Raw genomic sequence first — 17,792 nt, forward strand, 5'->3', positions numbered from 1 at the left:
AGGTTGGATTCAGAGCATAAACTGCATTATAATAATTTGAGAATATTATTTGTGGTCAAACCTCCAATCTGAATATTAACCTGAAATGTTCACTCCAGTATTCTCACACCAGCACTGGAAGGTGATTTGCCTCACTAATCAAAAGGCAAAATTGTGGTAGCTCACAGCAAAAAAAAAAAGTAACAATGAATATATGTATGTTCATACGTAACTGAAAAATTGTGCTCTACACTGGAATTTGACACAGCATTGTAAAATGACTACAACTCAGTAAAAAAAAAAATGTTAAAAAAAAAAAAAAAGGCAAAAGAAGCCTGTCATGCTTACCACGTGCTGCAACTCTGGTCTGTCTTCTAATTCTTCCACAACCTTTTTAATCTACAGAAAAAAAGAAACTTGAATGTTGCGTTACATGGACACAAACACAGCTGCAAAATTATCTGATAAACATCTCTCTTCTTTACAGCGATAGTGGTCCCAGACACTCATCTGTTTTAACCCACATAAAAAACAAGAGACACTCACTGAAATTTTATCCTCATTGTCCAGAAGCATGTCAACAGCTTTCTGTAATATGAGAAAAAAAAAAAAAAAAAAACCACAGTCACTGAAATTTGCCAAAGAAAAAGAGAACAGAAAAAAACAAATGTATATGGTATTACCATTAAAGGTAGAGGCCTTTTTTTATGCACCTAAGGAGGTTCATAGCTTTACAGTGGTCCTTAGGTGAGATGTTTCTAAATGTGTTTGAAAATGGGCTTCAATCTGAGGTCTACGTGCTTTTGCATATGACTTAAAAGGACGCCTTGCTACCACTCACTAATACAAAACACCTTGACTGCATATATTCTAGGCTCCCCGATGTCCCAGGTGTCTTTGTAAGTTCTCGTGTGACTCTCAGTAGTTCCGGGGAGCGTACCGTGCACAGCACCACAAAAATGAGCGGTGCTTCTGGCCACCCGAATATTCAGTGTGTCCCCTACAGATTCAGAGTCCACAGATATAAGGAGCTGGTCTTACGTGGAGCAGAGGACAAACAAAAGGAAAAAAAAAAAGATATTTGAAGTTTCATAATGATACAGTTTCTGGATTTTTAGAATTCACTTTCGCCACCTCTAACATAACCGGATGGCGTTTGTGACGAGAGGTGGGGGGGAAGAGAGCCCACAACACTGAGGCTCCTTCACACCCCTGAGTCTTGGTCTCAACTCTGCTCTGCCACTGCCTCCCTGTCTGCTTTTTTCTCTCTGAAGTATTAGGATGTTGAAAGAGATTATCCTTCAATTATTTCCTAATTATGAAGTACTATGATTCCTTAACTTTGGTTCATGCTCTTGAATAGCGGTTACTTTGAGCTCATTCATCTTCTATCTGTGGCTCCATATGCAGAACTAGGCTCGTGAGACACGTGGTGGGGGTGGAACAGATGTAAGGGGAGACTACATATGGAGAAATGTAATTAATTTTTACATAAACTTCTTATCCTCGTAATCATTTTCTGTCCTGTACCTGAACTTCCTCAGAACCGCACTAATTCTTTTTAGATCTGTGGTCCCTAAGGATTTGATTCTTCCAGTGTGAAAAGTAGGCTAAAAGCATCTTTCAGAAAAAAGAGGTAGATATAGCTCCTATTTACATTAAGTTTAAGTGCATGAAGTCTAATATATAGCACATAGTAGATATATAACATAGCACATAATACCCCCAAATATAGTAAAAATACAAATTTTAAAAAATCCAGGTAACTCTTTTGGAGCCTTAAGGGTGTTACTCTTAACCTAAACTTTCAGTTTTTGGAATAAGAACTGTTTTTATGCATCCCCCTCCATCATGAGCACTTGGCATTAGCTTTCTTTTTTGAGACACACACACAGTTTGTATCCCTTTACAAGAGCCACTGTGAGCTGTGGAGGTTGGGTGCCCTCATCAGACAAGCAGTCCGCTATTCAAATCTGTCCTGTAATAAGATAACCTGGACCTGAAGTAAACTGTCCTGGACCTGAGCATCACCTGAGATCAATGGAAACTCCACATGCTAGAGCTGTGAATGCCAAGGGAAAAGAAGGCAACAAATGGATCAAAAGAGTTTACTTAAAATTTTAAATCTGAGACATACAGTTAACAGGGTTGATGAGCTAAAGCATATGGCTGGATTCTTTGTTTCTGTGAATCATATGAATTGTTTTACTAAAAAACTACTTCACACACACACAGCTTAAAAAGTTCCACATCAAATTATGATTGCTTTTACAGAATAACTGCGTAAGTAAAGGATTCCTGAGTGCCAGCTACTAACGTAACATCTAGTGGGGGTCAGGGTGTTCTGAACATCATCAGCCAAGTCACATGACTGATTAACGCCTCCAGCACATGGATAAATGTCTCATCAAAAATTTGGAATAGCACACATAATTGATCAGCATTCAATTAAGAAACACATTACCTCAGAATCAAAATCCATTAATAAGACAATTTTATCCTTGATAGAACTGAAAAGATTATGCTTGTGGATCAACTGGAAAACATCCTTATGTCTTAACGTCAAGTATATTTCCAGAGCGTTGCCATAGTTTTTGTCATAGGTGTACCTGGTAAGACAAAAACTTTCACATTAACGTTCACCCATGCTTCTGATTAAACACACACTATACACATGTACAGATCATGTTTTACCTTAATGAAAACTGAAAAACTTGCCTGGAGAGAAAAGTTCACTTTATTTAAGAAAACTATTCTTTCAGATTTAACTATAACGCGACCAGTAAGTATTTCTTTCTCAGAACCTTGCTTCCCATCTCACCAAAGTTTTAGAAAATTTTTAATACCCAACTAATAAAAATTTTCCTTTATAGAAATTCTCAAAAAAATTTTTATAGGAATTTGTATATCACATAAAGAATGACACAGAATGAAAGACATTCTTATTCTGGTAATTAAAAAAAAAATCAGTAAAAATTCTTACAAGCATGACCCAGAATGAAAGACATTCTTATTCTGGTAATTAAAAAAAAAAAAATCAGTAAAAATTCTTACAAGCAGGGTTCAGCTGACAAATGGGTGACATTCCAAAAGCTTATTCCTAAGGAGGTTATATAAAATGAAAATGTGCTTTTCTGTTGAAACAGCGTTTTTCACATTGCTTAATTCCCTAAGCCGGCTTCCTAAAAGCCAACTGAACCTAAATTGCACTGTGAGTCCATTATTAGCCCTACAGAACTATTATTAGTACAGTGTCAGTCCTACAGAGTCCAAGGGAAACCAGAACACTGTTTCCAGAAGAGATCAGTGCTCCACAAACATGACTCCTTTTGTGGAAAGCCTTAAACAGCCCTGAATTCCAGGCCATTCTGGTGTCGGACGAAAGATGTTAAGAAGCTGATGGAGCGGGTTGCCTGAGGTTGGGGGTGGTGCAAGGAGGGGCCGAGGCGAGACGGTCTTGCTGAGATTTCCCGCACGCAGTGTGCTTGTTCCACTAAACCAAAGCCCCTAGAGGGCCTGCGTGTGCCTTACCCGCCCCTGCACCACAGGCATGTAGCACAAAGCCCGGGACCCCGACAGTGCCCAATAAGTAAGAAAAGCATCAACCAAGCTTCCATTTTCTGAGCCCTGACTCGGTCTCAGGCATGGCACGTCGTTTTTGATTATGAAGTTTCATAATCGTTTTGGAATTATGAAATCCATCCCATGAATAACTGTGTTATCACCTGGGATCTCATGGATGAGGAGTCTAAGGTTTGAGAAATTTACCGGCTTGCAGATCCAAGGATGACGGCACCCAGGGCCTCACTGGGAAACTGATCTGGGCGAGGATCTAAGACCCAGTCCCCTTCCTCCACCAGGCCACTGCCTCTACCCAGGGCTGCTGACAAGGGTTCCTCTCCTCTGGGATCACATTACCACTGTACCGTTTCATACTTTTTCCTTCCCTTCCCTGCCGGCTGTCCACTCAAGGTTTATGAAAGGTTTTTACTAAGAGTGAATGTGGGAAAATGGTATATAAACTTTGTCCTTCCCATTCAGTTTGCCAGATTTTAAATACGAACAACTTTTCATGTAGATTGATTTGGAAAAAGCAGCGCTAACAGGATACTCACAGTTCTGCCAGGGTTTTAAGTAAGGTCCTGTTCTGACTGTCTTTCTTCAGATGATCTCGGACTGCTTGAACCATCACCGAATTGTTGTACAGATCTCCGGGCCATTCCCGGATCAACGTGGCAAAGCCCTAACCCAGGCAGGGAAAACGGATGAAGAACACTCTTTAAACAGGAAAATAATCCAGAGAGTTCCAACAGTGCCTCAAAGTATTTGTGGAAAACAGACAAAACCATTTTACGATTAAAACACTGGTCCATGAACATATTGTCAATTTTCAGACTGCGGGCCTGGGGATGGCGAGGGGAGGCAGAGAATGACTGCACATCTCCACTCGCCACTCCTGGGGAGCAGGCGGGGCCACCACCGCTCCACCTACTGGGTGAAATGCACAAGGAAGCAAGCCCCCCTGGTCCTTCCGTAAAGGGCCACTGCACAAAGTTCAGGTCTGATTCGCTCTTTCCTCATCCTGGACTGACTCTAACATTTGAGGTCGTCTTTAACATCTCACAGATACTGTCCAAGTCAGCTGCCCTCCCCACCACCATCTGTGCCCTTGAGGTCTGGGCTGCCACGTGCACTGGTCGTGAAGTCGTCACCGCGCTGCCAGCAATACGCACGTGGCGGCTTTGCTCCCACGGCGGAATCGCCCTGCATCCCGCCTTCAACAAGTTATCATCTCTGTTCTTCTTCCATTCCTGCTTCTAAATCTACTTTTCTTTGGGCATTTGGGACTTTGGTTCAAGTCTTATCCCCTGCTCCTAACCCTGGCTATCTAAGGATCTCAGATTTTGTGGTTCCGATAGAAAACTCCAGATCCCCTGACTGGATCCTCTTTTCCTCCATGGCTGATTCTTGGCCAGTGTCCTGGGCAGCCTCTGCCCTCCTGAATCCTAACTTTAGCTCTTGTAACTCAGAGTACTTGTAACTTTAGCCCCTGTAACTCAAAGCAGTTTCCTTACTGATCCTTGACAACTTTCAGCTAAAAAACTTAGATGTTTCCAAAAGATAGCAAATATTTGAAGTAAATATTTTTCACATTTTTGAAAAAGATCGTATTACCAATATTAAATAACTCAACTAATGCTTTAATGAACTACTATGAATCGGTTTAAATGGTATTTAGAAATGAAAACAGTGTGGTAGAATTTGCTTCTGTAAAGTACCAGGATTTGGTAAGAAGAAAAATCACCAAAGAATCAGGAATATAGTTTCCATTCAGTTCCTACCCAGTTTGTACTGAAGTAACCCCTACAAAGGGTGATGGCAAAAGACCAGAACAACACGCAAACACAACGCACATTCTCCAAACTGCAGCCTTCCTTCATATGAGCATGGCTGCAATTTGACTGGAGAGATTTGGGGAGAGGCTTCAATAAGTAAAGATGATATATTTTATATAATGACTGAATCAGAGCATTAAAATGTTCTCTGAATCAAAATGATACTTTGGATGATGTTTCTGTTTTCTTAAGACTCTGAAATTTATAAGATTAAAAAAAGTCTTGAAAAGATTTCCACTCCAACACTGGCAGCTCTCAGTAGCCTTGAGACCAGGAATAATACTGTTCAGGGAAAGAAGAAACCTTGGCTCCTTTCCCCCCTTTTTCTGATTCAGGCAACAGCCTTGCAGTACTGCCAACTTCTAACACAAAATAAGACAAAATGACCGGTCATATTGTGCGATAAGAACATGATGACTCCAGTGTAAACTGAAACAAACATTTATCACATTTCACGTTAGGCTTTTCTCTGCTTAACTGGCTTTGTGCACCCTTGAAATAAATGTGCTTAGAAAATACTGATGAGCTGCCACTTTGGAAAACAGTGTGGAGACACCTCAGAAAACTGAAAATGGAGTTACCATATGACCCAGCAATCTCACTCCTGGGCATATGTCTGGAGAAAACTCCAATTCAAAAAGATACATGCGCCCCAATGTTCACAGCAGCACTATTTACAATAGCCAAGACATGGAAACAACCTAAATGTCCATCAACAAATGAATGAATGGATAAAGAAGTGTGGTGTATGTACACGTGTACACACACACACACACACACACTGGAGTACTACTCAGCCATAAAAAGGAATGAAATAAGGCCATTTGCAGCAACATGGATGGACCTACAGATTATCATGCTAAATCAAGTAAGTCAGAGAAAGACAAACATCATATGATATCACTCATATGTGGAATCTAAAAAAATGACACAAATGAACTTACTTACAAAACAGAAACAATCTCACAGACATAGCAAACAAACTTATGGTTACCAAAGGGGTTTGGAGGGAGGGATAAACTGGGAGTTTGCAATTAACAGATACACACTACTAGATATAAAATAGATAAACAACGAGGTCCTAATGTATAGCACAGGGAACTATATTCAATAGGTCGTAAAAACCTATAATGAAAAAGGTGTGTATATATATGTGTGTGTATATATACACACACACATATTCTTTTATGTATGTGTGTGTGTGTATATATATATATATCTGAATCACTATGCTGTACACCTGAAACAAACACAACATTGTAAATCAACTATACTTCAATTTCAAAAATACTGATGAAATCACCCACGGGGCCTTTATTATTAATTAGAGGACACAGTTATCAGGGGACTGTCATGATCAAGTGGGCAAAGTTACAGCACCCCTCATTGCCCATCAGAGTAAGTAATAGTTTAAAGAGTAACCAGTAGGATGAGGGGAGGGTGTAGAGCACATGCTTAGCATGCTTGAGGTCCTGGGTTCAATCCCCAGTGCCACCTCTAAATAAATAAATGATAAACAAACCTAATTACCTCCCCCAACCAAAAAAAATTTTTAAAAAAGTAGTTTTTGGATTTGGAGTTTATGAAGCCTTAAAAAAAAAAAATATGAACCAGTAAGTGAAATGCCACAGAAACCATCCCACTTTTAACATGCTTATACATTTGCCATTAATATTATGAAGCAAAGCTTAACTCTTTGCAGTAACTCTGCTGTTAGGGGAAGGGTATAGCTCAAGTGGTAGAGCGCATGCTTAGCGTGCACAAGGTCCTGGGTTCAATCCCCAGTATCCCCTCCAAAAATACTAATTGCCTGACCCCGCCTTAAAAAAAATAGGAAAAGTAATTCTGCTGTTATATATTAAAAGGCAAATGATATCCATTTCGGTAGAAACCCCTTACAAATGAGTCATGAAACATCAGTACCTCCCAGGAAATACTGTGACTTCATGTCTTTTTAGGAAGAAGAGAAAATTCCTGAGAAATACAATTTCTACTTTTCTCCTGACCTTTAGTGCTATTTAGTGGCACAAAATTTTCATCTATTTTATATGTGATCAAACGTGTTGCTTTAGAACACTGCTTTCTGATCAATTATGTGACAATTTAATTCAAAGTTAAACATGACAGAGAATGACAGAAGCTAAAATATGAATTATTTATAAGAGCTTATGACAAAAACAAATTATTTATAACCTTTTTAATAGTACTGATCAGGCAGACACCTTCAAACATTCAGGAAAAACATCTACAAACTCTAAATTTAAGTCATGCTTATTTCTTTCAGTCTCAGGCAAAAAGCCTTCCAGATATGAATTAGCTGGATAACTTTAATGAAACAAGACTGAAAACAGTTTCTTGAAAAAGTAGGAGTTGAATCATGTGGAAGAATCGTAACAGAATCATAAAAATAACAAAATCGCTTTTCTTCCCCCACGGTTAAATTACATTATGTTAAAAAGAGGACAAGAATAACTAAGCTTAGGTATTTCTAAATAAAGGCCATACTCTCCCCATCATTTTTCACAGAACACTCATAAATCTCTTTCTTTTGGGAAGATGTACAAAGATGGATTATTTATGATAGCCGCTCCGTGTACTCAGAACATACTGGAAGGAAACAGAAGTCCATCACGAGTCTATTCACTCAAGAAACCTTTTCCAATAACTATGGCCAATAACTGCCTCTCACTAGATCTCTTATAACACATAGCTCTTCCTGTCTTAAGTTATTTTCTAGTTGCTTAAAACTTATTAATATGGTCTCCCCAGTCATTCTTAAACGCGTGTAAGCCTAGGGCTGTGTTTTGATTTCTCTTGGACCCAACTGAGTTCTCAGCCCAGTTCCAGACCATGGCAGGTTCTAAATGAAGATACACTGAATTGAACAGGATGGGAAATGAATCGGAACCATGCTTCCAGATGACATCAGTTGGTACCCAGCATTAAATGACAGAAACTATTACCATAAACTCGTCTGTACAGCCCTGGAAATGAACAGGCCCAGGCTGGCAGAGAAGACTAGATTATATTAGAACATGGGCTAAAAAGAGAGGACGATGAGGAAATGTTGCCTCCATTAGTATACACGATTATTAAAGAAATATTTTGTTCCAGTTTAATTCATGCTGAAGCACTTAATTCCTCCCTGCGAGAAGAACAGACTCTTTAACGGTAAAGGAACTGCGCAGGTCACGTGTGCATCAGGATGCTTGAGGCTGACGGATCCAGAACGGCTGACAGTAACTGACCAAACCCTGGAGTTATCAGGGTAAACATTCACTATCTGAAAGGTCCCTTGAGATCTTAAGCTCTAAAAATAGTCTCAGCGTTAAAATGCAGTATTTGCGTTATTACCCCTCCTTAACTTGAATCAATTATCGGTATTAAAAAGTAGGCACCCCAAACATAAGGAGTTCCTTTTCTCATTCCCTCTTTAGTCTGATCGCCTCCTTCTGTTTCTTTAAAAAATATTTATAATTAACATATAATTAATTAATATATATTATACTTTCTGCAAGCCACCCCACATTCTTACGGGCAAGAGGAAAGTTGAAAATAAAGTCTTCCTTATTTTTAAAACATAACATCAGAATATACAGAGGCAGCGACACCTTGCAACAGACAAAGGAGGCACCAAAAATGAAAACGTATCACTGGGTTGGGCCCCTGAACTTTATAAGGAGCTGAAGACATTGCCCCTTTTATGAAAGGCTGTGAAGGCTGGGCAGAAACTGGAGAACAGCAGCCCGCGGCCCGAAGTCTCCTGGTTTATGGATCTTTCCAGCACCGGTTACGGCTCTGGAAAACAGCTTCCCACCCTCGTCCAGAACCTGCCTGCAGGAAATCTCATTTTTTCCTCTGGTCAGAAGTGGGAGGAGGCTGAGTCTTTACCACACTTCATTTGACAGCTTTATTAGAGCTCCCAGCATATTATGTAATAACATCTTTTTTCTGTCTTTCGTGTGTGTGTGTGTGTATGGGGTAATTAGGTTTATTTATTTACTTATTTTTTTTAATGGAGGTACCAGGGATTGAACCCAGGATCTTACGCACCCTAAGCACGCTCTCTACCACCGAGCTATACCCTCCCACTAACTTATCTTTTTATATTAGGGGTTCTCAACCTCAGTAGTGTTGACATTTGAGGACAGAAAATTCTTCGGCATTGGGGCTGCCCTGTGCCCTGTAGGATGTCCAGCAGTATCCCTGCTGGCGTCTACCTACTAAGTGCCAGGAGTGCCAATTCCTCAGTTGTAACAATCAAAAGTGCCCCCAGATACTGTCAGAGGCCCCCGGGGTGGGGCCAGAATCCGCCCCTGTTGAGAACCGCTGGTTTGCGTGCCCGGGGGTGACTGAGACGAAGAGCTGTCGCTGAATGAGCATCACTTTGTCCACGCTGGCGTGCCGAGTGCCTGGCATACTCCTAGAGCCTAGGAGGCACTGAACATTTTCTGAATAATGTTAAAAATTATAATCCATTTAGGGTGCATATAAACACCAAATTTAAAATCTACGCAGAACTATTTTTTAAATGGATGGCCTTGGGCAAGTTATTCAATTTCTTTAACCGTCAGTTCCTCTGTAAAATTGGGTACTACTATTCATAGTGCTGTTGAGAGGATAACACTAGAGCACGCATGTTAAAAAACAAAACAAAACACACTGTAGGGCAGATGAGCAATTCAGGTACCACCTTCCTCCTTAATCAATAAACAAACAGATCACTTCCAATCCCCGTCCCCACTCCTGCCTCCTAATTTCTCTTTAATCCTCCTTTGGTGAACTTAGTTCTGAGACCCATGCTTTAGGAAGTTCTGAATTCTTTCGGGGTAACAACCATCAATGGCTGCTGCAATTCTATTTACGAAATTCCCCAAATGGCAGCTGGTCCTTTTCCTTCAGCTCTATCAAGGAGGCAGCTTTAAGGAGTCCGTCAAAACGTACATTGATTAGACATATTCACTAATAATGTCTACATAACCATTAGCTGACATCAGAGTGCATCTACCCCAGTTTCCCCTACTGCGTACAAACTGTGAAGCTGTTTCCTTGAAACCAGTTGCTCCACTGTATGACTTCTAGATTTCTTAACATTTTCCCACTGGGAACAAGTAAATAGGATGATGCTAGAACGTCATACCTCATAATCGCTTTCCAAAAATTCGTGTAAGATCATTTCATAGATGAGTGGTTTCAGAACTGGATCCCCTCTTGGCAAATAAGGACTGATAGCCTAAAGTAGGAAAAGGAAACAAAACAAATTTCTTTGCGAAGTAGCAAAACAGTTAAAATGGCCACACTACCCAAAGCAATCTACAGATTTAATGGGATCTCTGTCAAATTACCCAGGAGAGTTTTCACAGAACTAGAACAAATAATCCTAAAATTTACATGGACTCACAGAAGACCCAGAATTGCCAAAGCCATACTGAAGAAAAAGAAAGAGGCTGGAGGAATAAACCTCCCAGACTTCAGACAACACTACAAAGCTACAGTAATCAAAACAGCATGGTATTGGCATAAAAACAGACATATGGATCAATGGAACAGAAGAGAGCCCAGAAATAAAGCCACACACCTATGGTCAATTAATCTTTGACAAAGGAGACAAGAATATACAATGGAGAGAAGACAGCCTCTTTGGCAAGTGGTGTTGGGAAAGCTGGACAGCTGCATGTAAATTAATGAAGTTAGAACACTCCCTCAGACCATACACAAAAATAAACTCAAAATGGCTTAAAGACTTAAACTTAAGACACCATTAACCTCCTAGAAGAAAACATAGGCAAAGCCGTCTCATATAAATCGTAGCAATGTTCTCCTAAGGCAGTTTCCCAAGGCAACAGAAGTGAAAGCAAAGATAAACAAACGGGGGGGAAAAAGTAGCAAAACAAAACTCTACTCCAAACACTCAGAAAAGATAAAAGTATACATTTACTTTAAAAATTTAAGGCAACAAAGTACTTTGGAAAATTAATAATCAAGAGAAAAGATTCAAATAAACTAGTTTCTTGTAACATATTACAATGTATTCTAAAAAGTTATATGAGGTGTCTACATTGTATGAATGAATGAATAAAAAATTGCCTTGGTTAAGTTAAACTTTCTCTGGTCTTCCTTGATGAATGAATGAAAATCTAAGTAATAGGAGGGAGAATGTTACAGACGATAAAAGTCAACTTAAGTGATCAAGGAGTTATAGGTCATCTATGCATCTCTTTTTCCCCCTTAAAATGGAACATGTCAACCTTTAAAAACTCATAGCCATTGTCTGAAGTGGAGGGGAAATGCAGCTTGTGTATTAACACAGCTATTTCAGTGCTGTGTTAAGTGTCGAGTTTCCAACACTGTAATGACTCTGAGTCACCAATCACCACCCTCTGTCCTGGGGACCCAGAGCTCAAGGCACTACCCCCAGGGGCTCACAGCCTCAGAGGGAAGACACGCAGATTTCTAAACAGTGTCACACAGAAGGGTTAACGAGATGCTGTGGCGAGGAGAGGTGGATCCTGGGGACTGAAGCAGAAATGACAGACGCCAGGGGTTGGTCTATCAGGCAAAGAGAGAACGGGAAGGGCACCCCGGCAGAGGGAACAGCAGGAGCGAGGGCACAGAGCCATGGATGTTCACTCTGCATGCAGGGAGGTCAGAGTGGCTCCAAGATGAGGGACGGGGCCACAGAAGGGAGATAAGGCTGGAGAGGAAGCTGAGGTGGGGTCATGAAAGGAACTCGGATCTTATACTCTGAGTGGGAGGGAAATGAGAGGAGCATATTTATTTTTCAAACAGCTAACTCTGGGTTAGGGTTGAACACAGATCTACCAGGAGGCCCGTGCACTAGCTCAGGCGGGACCTGAGGCAGCGGTCCTGGCGGGGAGGAGAGGCTCAGTTGGTACTGCCAAAGTAAAACTAAAAAGCACTGGAGATAAAACAGTGTAAAGAGGTGAGTTCGATGATCTCATCAAGACAGTGGCTTTGAGCTATTAAGCAGGGAAGGAATGGGTATGATTATGAAGTCATACACATAGACTCAGAGGGGCGGGACCAAACTTGGGAAGGAAATGGATCCACGGTGATTTGAGTAATCATTATCAGTAGCATACACAAGGGAAAATGGCCATCCCACACTTCCAACACAGATAAGGAATTCAACATAGAGGTCTGGGTTCTAGAGCCATCGCGGTAAACATGGCCATAGGGCTGGGTAAGATTGTCCAAGGTCAGCCCAGTAAACATGGAGGGAAGTGTCCCCGAGGGTCTCCCGGGGGAGAAACATTTTTGGAGCAAGCACAAATGGAGTCATAGGGCGGGCCAGCTGAGTAACTGGGATTTTTACAAACATGTTCATAACTCCAGGACAGGACTGACAAGGCTCACAAATACTGAAAAGATTACAAAAAAAAATATTTTAAACAGACCTGCAGACATAGGAGTACCTTACTGATTAGTCGATATTGTACACTAAGTTGAAAGATGGAAAAAAAATGAAATACCAAAAGTATTTGTTGGAGCGACCTGGTCAAAATTTTCCATCTGTGTTCTGGCAAGTAAAATATTTGAAAATGCATGAATTTGCCAGTACATCTGGAAAAAAGCCTTGTGCTTTATAATCTACTGGATGAGACTATATCTTTGTTCTATATTCATTAAAAAGAACATGAAAACTTCATCTGATCACAGAGAGAACTGGGGGCAGATAAGAAAGTCAGCACATCATACATGCAATATATATGCATATATTTTATACACATAAAATACAAGCCAGATTTCTATTTTGTAACTAATTTCTAAAAGTTCGATTTTTCTTTCCAGCTGGGACAGTACTCGCATCCCAGTAAAGAACTGATTACTACTGTCTTAATTTTATTTCCATTTCAATATTAATATACTACATATAAAAATTTAAGACTTAAAAATAAAGTTATGCTCACCTTAAGCTGTCCAATTTCTTTAAATTTATAAACTTCGTATTCCCAGAGCGCTGCATTTTTCCCAAGAATTTTCTGGCATTTGCTGGAAGTAAAAACATCCCAGGGAGAAACAAAGTATAAATAAAGAAAATAAACAGAGACAGAATAAGCAGACATTTCCCCTAGTGGTTTAGATAAATCTCTTCTCCCAGAATTTTGACAAATTTCCATCTCAAGTGCCAATGAACATTAAAGGTATTTACTAGTACTCCCTTAATTGCATATATAAAGTTGATGGAAATCATGAAAATTAATACACAATACTTATAAAGATGAATCCGTTTGAGAAGACCTCAGTTAGGAGGTGTCCACAATGATTTTCCTGTTCTGAGTTTCCTGCTTAGCCAGATGAGCACTGCTAGTCTAGGGGAAATGCCTTGAGGAAATGTCATCATACCCCAAAGTGCCAATTTAAACCACTTCCTGAACAGTTTTAGATAACAGAGTACAAAATCAGATTTCGGAAAATTAGAATCCTACCAGAGTCTATAATCTGGAGAAATATTTGTGTGTGAATACAACCTTACTTGATTTACACATCAAAGAAACACATTTCCCTAAAACAAGAGATAAAAAGCAGATGAAGACTAGCTTCCCGGGCTGCCATGTGGTCCTGCCGACCACGCTGCACAGCTCGAGGGGGAGCCACTCACAGACCCACACGACCACTGTGCACCGTTTATGTTTCCTGTCCACCACACACCCCTGCAAGCCATGAGCCTGGGGTCTGATCACTTAACTGCCACTCTCTTGCTGGGAGACAGTTCTTCTCGAATTGTGAGCAGATCCACTGGCTGCCTTTATTCTGGACTAGCCTTTCGAGGATGTCGAGTGAACAGCTCCGGAGGGCAGAGGACACAGATGGTGTCTCCCTCCAGAGCAAAGGGCAGGTTTGTTTACCGCCCAGTAAAATAAAAAGAACGTCTTCCTCTAGAGTCAAGGGCAGGCGGCCATACGTCCCATTATAAAAGAATCAGACGCCCTAAGCTCAGGGCCCCTCTCCTGTAACACAACCCACGGCCTGTGCAGGGCCGCCCCGCGCTCCCCGCATCATGCTGTGAGAAGCGGGTCTGTGGGATCAGGCGCGGGGAGTGCTGGCACCCGGGCCACAAGTGCCGCCGCCGCAGACAGTCCTGTGTCTCTGACCCAGAGTGTCGCGTCTTCTGCCAGCACCCTTGAAACTGGCAGGCTAATTTGTTAGCTCATTAAAAGGGGAAGATCGCAGTGTTTTTGACACTTTTTTCATTAAATAATGAGAAAAACATTTTGCATTTGATGAAAATGACACAGTAGGTGGGTAAATAACATATCAATCTGTTCTGTGGTTAAAACCATTAATATTAAAAAAACACTGTTAGAAAGATGTAACAAAAAAGTCCATCAGCTGCAGAGACTGATCTATCTTTATTGTTAACACGGCTTAATTCTAATAACAAATGATTGTGAAAACGTCTTGATTACCGTGCCGCTACGTCATACTCTCCTTTCTCCACCAGGTGGTTTACATACGCCAAGCCAATGTCCTAGGGAAAATTAAATGATGGTATTTCATAATTAACTGGAATGAATGGAAAGCCGAGTCTCAATTGCTGAGCCAAGCATGAGGGTCTTATTAACCCTGCTGCCTGAAAGCTGCTTATCCACCTTAGTTATTAGCTTTATGTAATTATGCTCATGTCTTTCTTGAGCATCTCTAAATGTACTTATATTTTCACACATTTCAGAGTTCACAATTTTCAAAAAAGTTACTACTTGAAAGGCTCCTAACCTGCCCTCTTCTAGAACATCTACAAAAGAAATCTCCGCTACTGGAAGCATGAGCCAACGATTTCACGTTGTCACCGGATATAAAATTGGACCTTGTGCTTTCCTCTAAAAAATGTGGGCTGTTAAGGAAAATGAAATGACAGCACATCACATTAAAGGGACATATTAAAAAATTAAAGCTAACGTTCAAGTGAAAATGAGCTCTGAAAAACAGGTCGTTCAAACCCATGGGTTTATAGGTGAGGAAACTGGGGCTCGAAGCAGTGAAGTGAGTGGCTTCACGGTATCCGTGTCCATCCACTTATCCTACTTTGGTTCTGAAAGGATTCAAGGCGGTCTGTGTCACCAGAGACATGGGACCTCCTGCTTGATCCTGGCTCTTATGAAAGGTGATTTCACTTGAAAGCGTTTTCATGAGAAGCTTAAACTCAGTGTACAGAACAAAACTTGGACTTCAAGTTCTACTTTATGCGCAAAGAAATTTCTGTGGAACTTCTTCCTGGATGGCAGACATGTAGGAACCCATTTCTCTCTCTGCCTGCCTTGTCCTAGGAGAAAAAAGTCTAGGCATAATTAACACATAGGATGTGCCCATTTCAAGAGTAAAGGGAAATACTCTTTCTAAAAGAATTTTTTTTTTAATTTTCTTTTTTTTAAATGGAGGTGCTGGGGATTGAACCCTGGACCTCGTGCATGCTAAGCACGTGCTCTACCACTGAGCTACACCCTCCCCCAAGGGAAATACTCATCGTTCTTAGCTTATCAGGCTTCTTTACGCTAAGAAAGAAACTATTCTGTAGGAAATCATATTTCAAATCTACTGGAGCTATGGAGTGAAGAAACGGTGCTTAACTTTATTTCTCTGAAAACAGATCGCATAGCACAGGATCTATGGTGAGTCTTTCTGTCCAGGTTCAGAGAAGTGATGCTTTGTGTGCAGAAGTCAGTTTCTCCGACCCTTCTCCCCAGGTCCATGCCCCTCCCCACTGTGGAGCTTACTTGCCCATGCATCCTCTTTCTCTGTGCTCCATTAACCTCCACCTGACTTTATCTCTTTTCTCTTAGCATGAGCACGTTAAGTCTCTCTCTTACACAAAACACCCACCATAACCCACAGTCCTCCCACGATGTCACGGTCCCCGGCCACAGTCTTCCTCCTTTCCACATCACAGCTAGCCTAACAGTCTATATTCAACTTGACCTCATCATCCCCTATTCACTTTGACTCCATCAAGCATGTTAAGAATAAATAAAACATATACGGAAAATGCACTCATCAGTTTCCTATCACCAAACCCAACGCACAACTGACTGGCTCAGCCTCTCGTTACTCCCGACCTGCTTGCTTCAACCATACTTTTCTACTGGTTGGAATGCCTTGTACTCCGTTTCTAGAGAATCCTTCCTTATTCTCTGCAATTTTGAATGAATAATTAAAAAAAAACCCACAAGATGCTCTAGTTCTCTCTCTCTTTCTCTTCCTTTCAGTTCCTGGGTGATTTCACTTACATACTCTTTGGGAATGAGGCTTTTCTGAGGAATTTTAAAGAAAGGTCTACCTAGGTGGGGAAAGTGTAGGCAGAAGGGATTTGTGCTGAAACCTGAACAGCCGTAACGGACTAGGCTTCCATTTTTCATCTGTAAACCAGGGTCCTGGGCTAAATGATCTCTAAGGACCCTTCATGCTCAGAGGATAAAGTTTCTTTTCTGCTGTCCATCTGCACATTCACTGTTACAGTTAGCAAAGAAATGGGCTTCCACTCACTAAATTTTTCCAGAGTCCAAAATGTAATAGAAATGTATTCGATGTCCTAGATTAGCATCCGTAACAGAGTCAGCTGGGTCGTTATTACGGATTCACGGAAGCAATCTAGTTTTATGAAACCACTCTTTTGATAAGTTTCAGGATAATGTGATTCTACCCATGATTTAAAGAAACGTAACTGGAAAACTTTGTACTGAAAGTGTCCTTCACAAATCCAGTTTCCAAATTACCGAAATTTCCAATTTACAAGCAGAAACTGATTCAAGACAATGAAATATTTTGACCTCACAGGTTAGAGAATTAGTTTGAAATAAATTCTCCGAAAGTAGGAAGAATCTGTTCTTTTCAAATTCCTTTCAGTCTCACGATAACTTATTGAAAGGTAAAGTTATGTTTCAAATAATAAAATTACACACTTACCAGAATCTTATGTCTTTTAATGTTCTTCTGGCTAATTTCAGCTGCCATCAGAGCTTCCTGTATTTATGTATAAGCATCATAAAAGTAACAGAAGAGGAGGGAGGGAAAATGAGAGGGAGTGGGAGAGAAAGATACTGAGGTTATAAACACTGTATTTATTATGTTTGAAAGTTCTGAGCTTACATAAATAAAACCCCATTTTCCCATGGCTTTTACTTCAAGCACAGGAATTTTTAATGTTATGGTTGAGTGAACCTCACTGAATTCAAACTCAAACAAAAGCAGTCAACCAAAATGAAGACTTCTCTTATTTCCATTTGAATTCATTTCCACATTAGGATATTGGAATCGCATTTCAGACACAAATCAAAATAGAACAAAATCTCCTCGGTTCAAACAAACAAACAAACAAAAATCCATCTGCCATTCTAAATCTGTATGGTATATATTAACAAAGGGGTGCTTTGCCTTGATCAAACATAAAAAGTAAACTAC

General features: G+C 40.5%; 1 protein-coding gene across 3 annotated transcripts in view; it reads right to left on the bottom strand.

Annotated features, from left to right (window-relative positions):
* The window catches only part of VPS41 (VPS41 subunit of HOPS complex), a 178,132-nt gene that overhangs the window by 25,072 nt on the left and 135,268 nt on the right, over positions 1-17,792 (bottom strand). For all 3 annotated transcript variants that reach the window (XM_031454650.2, XM_064487712.1, XM_031454652.2), the window contains 8 exons: positions 17,298-17,354; positions 14,807-14,868; positions 13,307-13,388; positions 10,516-10,608; positions 4,095-4,222; positions 2,444-2,588; positions 526-567; positions 328-378 (listed from right to left, as the gene is read on the bottom strand). In XM_031454650.2, coding sequence (XP_031310510.1) covers positions 328-378; positions 526-567; positions 2,444-2,588; positions 4,095-4,222; positions 10,516-10,608; positions 13,307-13,388; positions 14,807-14,868; positions 17,298-17,354 — 660 coding nt within the window. The remainder of the gene's footprint in view (positions 1-327; positions 379-525; positions 568-2,443; positions 2,589-4,094; positions 4,223-10,515; positions 10,609-13,306; positions 13,389-14,806; positions 14,869-17,297; positions 17,355-17,792) is intronic.

This window comes from Camelus dromedarius, chromosome 7, assembly GCF_036321535.1.
Source record: "Camelus dromedarius isolate mCamDro1 chromosome 7, mCamDro1.pat, whole genome shotgun sequence".
NCBI lineage: Eukaryota > Metazoa > Chordata > Mammalia > Artiodactyla > Camelidae > Camelus > Camelus dromedarius.